Source organism: Cordyceps militaris (genome assembly GCF_000225605.1).
Source record: "Cordyceps militaris CM01 unplaced genomic scaffold CCM_S00006, whole genome shotgun sequence".
Lineage (NCBI taxonomy): Eukaryota > Fungi > Ascomycota > Sordariomycetes > Hypocreales > Cordycipitaceae > Cordyceps > Cordyceps militaris.
This window is the reverse complement of record NW_006271974.1, coordinates 3,121,078-3,132,050: the sequence shown is the minus strand read 5'-3', so window position 1 is coordinate 3,132,050 and position 10,973 is coordinate 3,121,078. Positions and strand designations below refer to the sequence as shown.

The 10,973-nt window shown below is 26.2% G+C and overlaps 1 protein-coding gene across 1 annotated transcript; it reads right to left on the bottom strand.

Annotated features, from left to right (window-relative positions):
• Positions 1-8,656: 8,656 nt before the first annotated feature.
• On the bottom strand, positions 8,657-10,102 carry CCM_08240 (uncharacterized protein; the record flags this gene model as incomplete). The annotated part of the gene is made up of 4 exons (XM_006673378.1): positions 8,657-8,661; positions 8,728-9,585; positions 9,897-9,914; positions 9,988-10,102. 4 exons carry the CDS (start codon positions 10,100-10,102, stop codon positions 8,657-8,659), a joined length of 996 nt encoding a protein of 331 aa, XP_006673441.1.
• Positions 10,103-10,973: the final 871 nt, after the last annotated feature.

Sequence of the window (10,973 nt, the reverse complement as noted above, 5' to 3'; positions counted from 1 at the left end):
ACTATTAAAGAGTAGTATAGGCCTATATTATAATTAACTAGAATTTAATTAGTACTTTTAACTAATATATAGTAAAAAAAAGCTTATTTTATAGTATTCTATTCCTAACCTTAGTAATACTATTCTATTAATATTAATTAGTAGTAAAATACTATAGGTATATATTTAAAGAAATATAAGAGTTCTTAAACTAGGTTATAATATTCTCCCCTTTTTAATCTAACTAAATAAAGTAGTATTTATATTCTAGATATTCTTATATTTTTAAGAAATTTAATATTATATTAAGTAGTTAAGATTTCTTTTTAATAAAGAATAGCTAATATATTCTAGTATAATTATTAATAATAATAACCTAATACTAATCTTTCTTTTAAGAAGTAGGTAAGGTATTAATAATATTAATATAAAGGCTTTTAAAAAGATATATTCCTTTTTAAAATAGATAAATATAAAAGCTTTCTTTTTATCTTTTTATAAAATAACTAATATAATATTTATACTAGCTAATAGGCTTTATACTAATAAAAATAAAAATAAGTTTAATAATATTCTATTCCTTTAAATATCTAAGTTAATTATACTATAGCTTATACCTTAAGTTATTTATTATATAGGCTAATATACTAATACTTAAAATAATATAGTTAACTATATAGACTTTAATAGTCTACTAGGTAGTAAAAATAACCCCTTAATCCTTTATTATAACTACTCTTTCTTTATTAAAGATTATTATAATATCTTTTACTATTAGGTAGCTAATAAAAAGTAGGCTTATTAAGATACCTTCTTATAGAATACTATTATATAATTCTAAGGTAGTCCTAAGGCTCTTTATAGTAATAATAGCTATTCTATAAGTAGTAGGTTTTAAGATAGTACTAATAAGACCTTAAATATTAAGGCCTAAATAAAGGGATAGGTTCTTTATAAGTTCTTTATAGCTTAAAATATAGTTAAATATATTAAAGTTAAATAATATTAGTTTTTAATATAATAATATAAAAAGACTAAAATTTTATCTAGATTTAATACTTATAAGAGTACTATCTACTTTAAGTTAATTAAAGTATTATAAGCTTTAAAAAATAATAAAAATAAGTTAAGCTAGCTTAAAGTCTATAAAAAGACTTATATACTATTTAAAGCTAACTTTCTTATATTTATATTTATTATTATATTTTTTAGTTAGGTATTAATACTTTCTATTTTATTAAAATAAAGAGGGTAAGTTTATTAAATAGAGTTTAAAGTATAGCTTTTAATATTACTTATTAAAGTAATCTAGAAGCTTATAAAAGGAATAAAAGTACTTAATAGTATTAAGTTTTATTATACTATAAAGAAGATACTTTTTAATAGTTATTATAATAACTAAAATAGCTTATTATTTAGACTTTTTATTATTTTATTATTTAAGCTTAATAAAGTTAATTATAATTATAACTACTTATATAAGTATAGTTATAAAAGCTATAATAATATTATTAGTCTATTCTAGAATAAAATAAGGGGTTATCTTAATAGTATAGGAATTAAACTTTTTATTAAGACTATTAATAAAAAGGTATATTATTAAAGCTTTAAAGACTTTAAAGTCTTTATTAAGAAATTACTACTTAGCCTAAGTATTAATAAATATTATAATAAGTTTTTTAATAAATCTATATTAAGTAAAAGTTAATATTAAAAGATAATTAGTTATAGTTTAAAAGATAATAATACTTTTTAGTTTAAAGTATTTTTTTAAAGCTATAATTATATTTAATATTATAACTTTATCTTTAATAAGACTATAAATATATTCTTTAAAGCTTATATTAATAAAAGTAATAATATAGACTTAATTTTATATTTATTTTTAGATAAGATTCTTTATAGTCTTATTATTATAGGCCTTAGTTAAGATAAAGCTATTTCTTTAGCCTTTTAGTAGTAATCTACTAAGATTACTAAGTCCTAGTATATTAATTATCTTTAACTTCTATTTAACCTAGCTACTTTTAGATTTAAGCTTTAAGATATTTAGTACCTCCTTTAGTATTAAAGATATAGTATTAAATAATAAAATAAGTAATAAAGCTATAAGAAGATTTTAACTTATATATAGAAGTTAAGTTATTAATAGTATTACTTATTAAGAGAGTAAAACTTTAAGATAATAAGAAGAATAATAAACTAAATATATAATCTCTCTTTTTAAACTAAATACCTTATATTTATTTAAAGGTAAGAAGTATTTAAGTAAATAATAAGAAATTCTTCTTACTAAGTAAGTAGTTACTATATACCTTTTATAGTCTATAGATTATAGTAAGTAATCTAATAGGTATATCTAGGACTATAGATTATAGTAAGTAATTTAATAGATATATCTATTTAAAGGGTTATAACTATACTAAGTAAATTTATATTATAATATATATAAAATAAGTATATAGAGTCTATATATAAATTACTAAGTAAGGTATAATAGTAGAATTTCTTTTTCTTTATATAGAATTTTTATAGTAAATAGACTTATTAAATATACTCTAAATTAGCTAGAGTTTAGGGTCTTTCCTTTTTCTATATATAAGGAGTTATAAATTTCTTAAGTTTTATAGTAAATATTAGTTTATATAAATAGTAGGTAAATTTAGTAAGAAATTAATACTTTCCTTTATTTTATTAGTAGCTTTTATAATATAAGTACTACTAGGCTTATAACCTATTAGAACTAATAGGGTATATATAAGGTAAGAGGTAAAGTTATTATATTATATAACTTCTATTTAATTATATAGTATAGGTAAGTGCTAGATATACTAGGTAATAGGAGATTATTCTTCTAGCTTTAGAGCTGCCTATTATTAACTAAGAGTTATCTATAGCCTCTTTAACCTATTGCTAGGTATATATAATTATAGCCTAGGCTAGCTCTAAGCCCTCCTTAATATATTTAAAAAACACCTTTACCCTTTCTATAGGGGACTTAGAAGGTGTTAGTAGCCTTATTATAGGCTATATAGCTAGTTTATAGTAGCTATATAGTAGGAAGTTTAGGTTAAAATTTATAATAGATAAGTCTTAGTTATTAAATATAAACTAGGCTATTAGTAACTAGGTAGGCTAGTTATACTAAGAGTATATAACTAGTATATAGAGTACTACCTATACTTCCTAGTTAGCTTATTCTATCCTACTATCTATCTAGGGGTAGAAGGCTATTAATAGGAGCTACTTAGTACTAGTTAGGTAGTATAGTATTCTCTAGAATTTATTAACCTAGTTTAATCCTTTATTACTTATAATTTAGTTAAAGAATCTATAGAAATATTACTAGTATAAAAAAAACTATATTATATAATCCTTTACTATTATAAAGCTTATTATCTTAAGCTAAATATACTTTAATAGTTAATTAATAATTACTATTAGGAAATATAGCTAGCCTTCCTTTTAGGCTAATAGGTTTATTATAAAATTAACTAAGATTTACTATTAATACTACTCCTTAATAGGAATTAGCTATAGGAGTCTTTAGTATAGTTTTCTTAACTTATATACCTTAAAATACTTATAATTCTAGATATAGTATATAATATCCTAAAATATTCTAGACTAATAGTAATCCTATATAAGTAGTAAGAATATAATATTCTTCCCTAGGTATACTACTATAGGTAAAGAGTATACCCTCTTTATTAAGGTAGTTATTAGTAGTTCCTAGCTTAGAATCTATAGGTAGCTTTTAAACTAGAGCCCTTAGTAGGTAGAAATAGTATAGTCTATAACTTATTTATAGGTCTTAGCCTTCTTTAGAAAGGACTAGGCACTCTAGTATATAGCTATTAGCTTAATAAGGTAGCTTAGGTTTAATATTATATTATCTTCCTATAGTATTAAGAACTTTAGGTTTAAGAATAGTAATAGGTATTATTTACTTATATTTATTATTATAATTACTATAATATTAATTAGCCTTATAATCTCCCTTAAAGATCTTTCTAGGTTATCTTTATATACCTCTTATTAACTAAAGGTATCTAGTTATTATACTAGTAGTCTAGGTTAGTAATATAACTAAAATTAAAACTAGGAAAAGAACTCTACCTACCTAGTCTATTATTCTAATAGTAAATATAGCTTTATAAAGTACTTAAGGTTTTTATAATTAGTTAAGATTATAAAGGGGTTTTCTTATCCTTAAAGCTTAAGTTCTTATACTTTAAAGTATATAATAACTATTAAAAGCTCTTTATTATAGATTATATAGTTCTACTTTATAGTTAATAGCTTAGTTAAGTAGTAGGCTACTAGTTAGAAGACCTTATCCTTATTAACCTATAATTAGTAGCTACCTAGTTCTATACTAAAGGTATTTAGTTCTACTAGTATCTTCCTTATTAGGTCTTAAAGGCTTAGGTATAGGCTTAATAAGAATAATAATTTTAATATCTTAAATATAGTTACCTCTTCTTTATTCTATATAAATAGTATACCCTTCTTTATTAGCTAGGTAAGTAGCTCCTATATAGTTAAGAAGTTTAAAATAAAGTTATAATAAAAGTTTATAAATCTATTAAAGCTTTAAACCCCTTTTATTAAGGTAGGCACTTTTTAATTATAGATTATATATATCTTTTTTAAGTCTAGTATTAATAAGACCTTTACTTATATAATAAATCCTAGGTATTTTACTATTTTTATAGAGAAGTTATACTTTATTAGGTCTATATAAAGACTAGTATCCTTAAGGTAGCCTAAAATTACCTATACTTTCTCTTTATAGTCTTATAAGAACTTTAAAGTATAGATTAGGATATTATTAAAGTAGGCTATTATATATTTATTAAAGGAGTTACCTAGTATATAGTTAATATACTATTAGAATATTATTAGTACTTTAAAGAGACTAAAAGGGTATATAAGCTATTTAAAAAGGCTAAACTAGGTCTAGAAAGCTATAAACTTTTTAAACCCTATTTTTATTTATAGCCTATAAAATACTAAATAAATATTAAGCTTTATATACTATTTTATTATTAAGAAAGCCTATAATATCTTTTTAATAAGTAGGAGTAGGTATTTATTATTTTTTAAGATTATATTAAGCCCTTTATAGTCTATATAGAAATACTACCCTTTATTTAACTTCTTTATTAAAAGTACTAGTATTATAGCTAGAGATAAACTTACTCTTATTTAACCTTTATTTAATAAAGATATTAACTACTTTTATAATTCTAGTAATTAGTCTTAAGGTATATAGTAAAGGTAGTTATATAGTAGCTATTCTAGTATACTATCTAACTTAGTTTTAATCTTAATCTTATAGTTAAACCCTTCTTAGTAGGGTAGTAATACTATTATATCCTCCTTTTAGAAAAGGTCTTTAAACTTTTTATATTACTAAAGGATTATCTATTCCCTAACTAGCTTTTAATAGAGAATAGTATTAATTTTATAAATACTTATTAATATAATCTATATTACCTTATAGTATTCTTTAAAGTCTACCTTAAGTTAGTAATAGAACTAGCTTCTATTAAATAATACTAAGCCTTCTTTATTCTTCCTATAGTTTTTTATATATATCTTCTAGTATAGTTTTATCTTAAAGTAAATAAAGCCCCCTTTTATATCTATTATTAGCCTATAGTAAATAAGCTAAGGTAGTTTAAGTATTATTAGCCTTAATAATATAGGTATTATATAGAGTAAGACTAGGAATACCTAGCTATTAATATCTACTTTAACCTTTACTATATTAAATATTATAAACTCTAATACCTCTTTCTTTATAACTAACTTAATTCTTTACTTAGTTAGTAATAGGATTCTTTTAAAGTATAGCCTATTTACTACCCCCTTTTATATTACTCTATAGTATTTATAACCTAAGTTAATAAAAGTACTTATTAGTATATATACTTTTAAAATAGTAAAGATAAGGAATAGTTTAATATTTATTTATTTAACTATTTTTTTCTAGACTACCTTATTCTACTTACCTATTCCTTTTTAACCTTTTACTATAGCTAATATACTTAAAAGGAGACTTATCTTTAAATATCTTTTTTTCTTAAGCTATTAAATTAGTCCTTTATAGAAATACTACTTATATAGACTAGTATTAAAGATTTAACTAGCTTAAGCCTATAGGCTATAATTATATAGCCTATCCTTTTATAGTAAAGATATTACCTTACCTCTTAATATATATTAAGTACTATCTTAAATACCTATATAATATACTTTCTAGATTATATACTATTTAAGGTTATACTATTAGTAGCTAGTTTAATTCTAAAGGTATAAATACCTATTATTTAGATATCCTTTTTATAGTCTATATACTACCTTTATAGTCTTTATTATAATCTAGCCTAATATTACTCTTTAATTCTATATAATTTAAAATTAATTACTATCTTTTAAAATACCTAAATTATATTATTATAATTTATTTAAAAAATATTATAGCTAATTATAAGTATTTTTATTATAACTAATAGTATAAAGTAAAGTTTACTTAGCTTAACCTTATTTAATTATATAAAACTACTAGCTAAGGCTAATTTTTATTTAAAGTATATATAATAGTAATTAAAGGATTCTTTATTACCTTATAAGATTATACTAAGGTTTATTATTATTATAAACTATTAATAAAGGTTATTAAATACTATTTTAAAGTATCTTAGGAATTTATATAGGTTTATTATATCTTAAAGGCTATTTACTTTAAAATATATAATAACCTTTAATTATAATATAATATTAAGGTTTATTTAAATATATATAAATTAAGACTTTAAAAGGCTAATAAAGTCTATATTAGTCTCTAGCTTATATACTATAGCTTACTTTTATCTTATAAATACCTTAAGATTACTATTAAACTTCTCCCTTATAGGTAAAGGCTTTTATAAAACTATAAGTAGATTAGCTAAAAAAGGGGTACCTTTTAATACTACTATCTAGCTTTAAGGGTTTTAGTTAGCTATAGCCTAGGTATTAAAAAGGTCTTATAGTTATTATAACTCCTTTTTTAAGAATATATTTTACTTTATTATAGCTATAGTCTAGGCTAGAAGTACTTAGTAAGCCTTAGCTATTAATAACTATTATTTAGGTTATAATTCTATTATTATTACTTTTATTTTATTAGCTTTTTTTTTAATTAGGTAAAAAAGGTATTAATATAGAAAAGAGTTAATTATTAAAGACTAGCCTTAAAGTATTTATAGATAAGTATTATAATAGTATTAACTCTTTTATAGAGTAAGAAAGGAAGAAAAGCTAGTCTATCTATCTACTATAGTATATAAAGGGAGTATACTAGGGGTATACCTATAGTAGCCTTAGGCTAAGTCTAGCTAGAATAGGCTTAAGCCTAACTCCTTTATATCTTTAGGCTTTTATTAATACCTCTTTTTAGTATTATAAGGATATATAAAGTCCTTAGGCTTATCCTTTCTATACTTTTTATTACTATAAGGTATACTATATATAGAAGCTAATTTTAAGGGTTATAGCTTATTACTTATATAAAGAGAGGTCTTATATTCTAATAAGGTTATTTTTAGTCTTTTACCTTAAGTAATATAAATTTTATTCTTATATAGCTATAATAAAGCCTATTCTAAGTATAGCGTTATTTTAATAGCTTTAAGGAAATTATTAATTATAAGATAACTATTAGTTAATAGTATATTAAGTATATTTATATAATTATATATTATTTCCTAATTCTTAAGCTATTTCTTAATACTAATATTCCTTTAATATATATCTTATAGTATACTCTTATAAGTATAGTCTACCTTAACCTTTATATATATTATATTTAAAGTAATAATTAACTTAAGCCTCTTAACTAATTAGTAAATAGTATAACCTTTTAAGTATTCTTTTTTAAGCTTATTATATACTTTAATTATTAAATAGAGATTAATAGATAATATATTAAGTTTATAAACCTTATTTAGCTTAGTTTTACTCTCCTTATATACTTATAAAGTAATCTTATATTTTTATTACTTTTAATTAGATAAGGCTTTAAGTATATTAAGTATTTTAAAGTTTATTTTAATAGGTTTCTTAAGCTTTATAACTTTATAAAGTTCTACCTTATATATTTTAATCTTTATAGGTATATTAAAAGGATTTAATATATCTTTAATATTATTCTCTTTTATAGGATTAATAATTATTTATATATTTATTATAAAGGATTAAAAAGCTTAAATCTAGTTAAACTAACTTTCTAAGTTATATTATTTAAGTCTAGGTAAGACTATAGCTTTAGTATAAGATAATATAATAGAATAATAAAATAATAAAATATTATATAATAATAATAATAATAATAATAATAATAATAATAATAATAATAATAATAATAATAAATAAAGTAATAATAAAAGAAAGAAATTTATATAATATAAATATTATAAAAAGTTTTAAGTTATAATAAATACCTTATATAATTAAAACCTTCTAGGCTTATAACTATAAAGTATTAATATAGTTATATAAGATAGTAGTATAGTTAATATAGCTTATAAAGGAATAATAGAAAGTAAAGATAATAAAGAAAATTAGCTTTATATTAAATAAAGTTATAAAGGATAACTAGTTAATTTATATATCCTATTTCCTAGCCTTAGGCTATATAATTTAAGTTATAAGATAATACTATATCTTAAGATACTTAAGGTTATTGCTTATCTATACTTATCGCTGGTATAGATAAGATAAGCTCTCTTATCGGGGCAGTGCTCTGTGCGATACCAATGCTCAGGCAGTAGTTCGTAAAGTACGCCTCTTTGGTCGTGGGTAAGTCGCCGACGAAGAAGGACGCATTACCCTGCAACGTCCAAAGCGCCAGCAGATCTTCCCAGACACAATCCTTCGCTAGAAGGCCCTCATGGTGAAGCGCATGGTACAGCTGTACCACGCCGACGAGGGCGCCTAGCATCGCGGCATATGGCAAGCCCACGTTCTGCACCGTGGCTCGCATATTTTGTATCAAAAGCCTGCAGTACATGGGATTGCGTCGCAGAAACTTGAACGGCGGAGATCGGACGCTGGGGAGTATCCCGGCCTCGACAGCGAGCTTCTGCGCGGCCCATATCGGGTCGTCGTCCCAGAGACCGGCGGCTCGAAGGACTTCGCAGCGCGACGAGGCCGGCACATCCAGCATCAATTGCTTTATCCTACGACTTTCGGCTTGCATCGTGCCGAGTCCATCGCAGGTTTGCCCGAATGTGTGCAGAATGTCGAGGTAGACTTGGACGGCAAAAGCAAGCCAGAGTGGTGTAGTTTTGCGATAATCGTCCATCATATACGCCAATCCGCGGGTTAACTCATCCGCCACGGACAGACGGCCCAGCCGGGAGACCAGAAAGCTAAGATCTGGCATGAGCTCAAGCACTGCTGTCATGTCCTGCTCCCATTTCTGACGGTGGGTCTGCGTTGGTTTGCTGAGAGCTTCGTCGTACCAGCCAAACTTGCCGTTGTAATCTTGGAAGAACGCGCCATCTGGATTGACAGTTGTGGTAAAGCTAGATACCAGAGTGAGCGTCAGGCTTTCTATCCATACGCGTATGGATTAGTTAATCCATATGGAATTTTCCATACGCCATATTCCATATTCCATACGGGAAGCTCGTATTCCATACGTATGGAATATGGATTCCATGCATGGGGATATTGTTTATCCTTGCCCTCTCTATACATTTATCAGATCACAATAAGCATTCGATACTTCATATTTCACAAGCATAGAAATACACAATAATAGTAGTAGTAGTAATTTTGCAAGCAAAAAGCAATTACACATGACGAAAGTGTGAAACCATTACGGCTGTGTTTTCGGTGTAGGGTACTCCGTACATGCTCACCAGTTGGCTCCGAGATGGCTATGACGTCATTTCTTGTATTTCCATACGTATGGAATAAGTTCCATACGGACGAGGGTACCTTAATCCATACGAAAAACCTTCCATATGGAATATGGAATATGGATAGAAAGCCTGGTCGGGCGGAAGATCCACGAATCTCGACAGGCGTCGTTGGCACAGGCTATTGGGATACAGCTCGTCGCCATGATGCAGCGGCCTCACGAGTGCGAATAGAAAATGCAGGAAATGTCTGGAGAATGACGCGTCAAGGAGGCTTCCTTGCACTTTGGAAGCGATGGCGCTTACGATACTCATCGAAACGGTAAAAGCCAATCAAGCGACAGCAATCGGTCTAGAACAGCCAGTATTATGTACGGTGAAATGGTTTCTTATAAAGATAGTATGCCGATCAGTTTGAACTACATGAGTGAATGCAGGTGACCTGCTGCTCTTTTGTTTGTACACCATGCACTGGCGGATTTCGCAAGTACTCTGATGCGCTCCATCAGCTCGCTACTTATAAACCCACAACGGAACTAGCTTTTACAGTACGACATAGAAAGCAATAATTGTAGCAGGAATTTACCGTATGCACGGATTTACATGATATTAATATACATAAAGCAATTGAGTCTCAAGTTTTTCGAGGCACGTGGGATTCACCCTGTGCTATTCACCTCACATCGGTGAAAAGCGCCCCTGGCTCTTCGTAAGCACCTCTCACAGCGCAACCAGAAAAGTACATGCCCGGGACAAAACCGGCTCTCCGGGCCAACCCTGGACGTCAAACCCGGTTTTAAAAAATCACTGCGGTGCGTCAAGAGATGGATAGGCCCCGCTATGTTCCGTTCAAGCATCGTCGTTATCGGAAAACAAGGTCTTTCGTTCTTCGTCGGGGTTTCTCTAGCCCTAGAGACTATCTTCTTCCTGTAAACGGGATATCTCGCTCGCAATACGCATCTTATCGTATTCTAGTTGCTGCTTCTGAGCCTGCAAAGTCTTAACCAATGCTGCCAACCTAGATACCTGAGCCTGAAGTGCTTCTAGCTCAGAATGCCGCGCCCTTACTGCCACCAG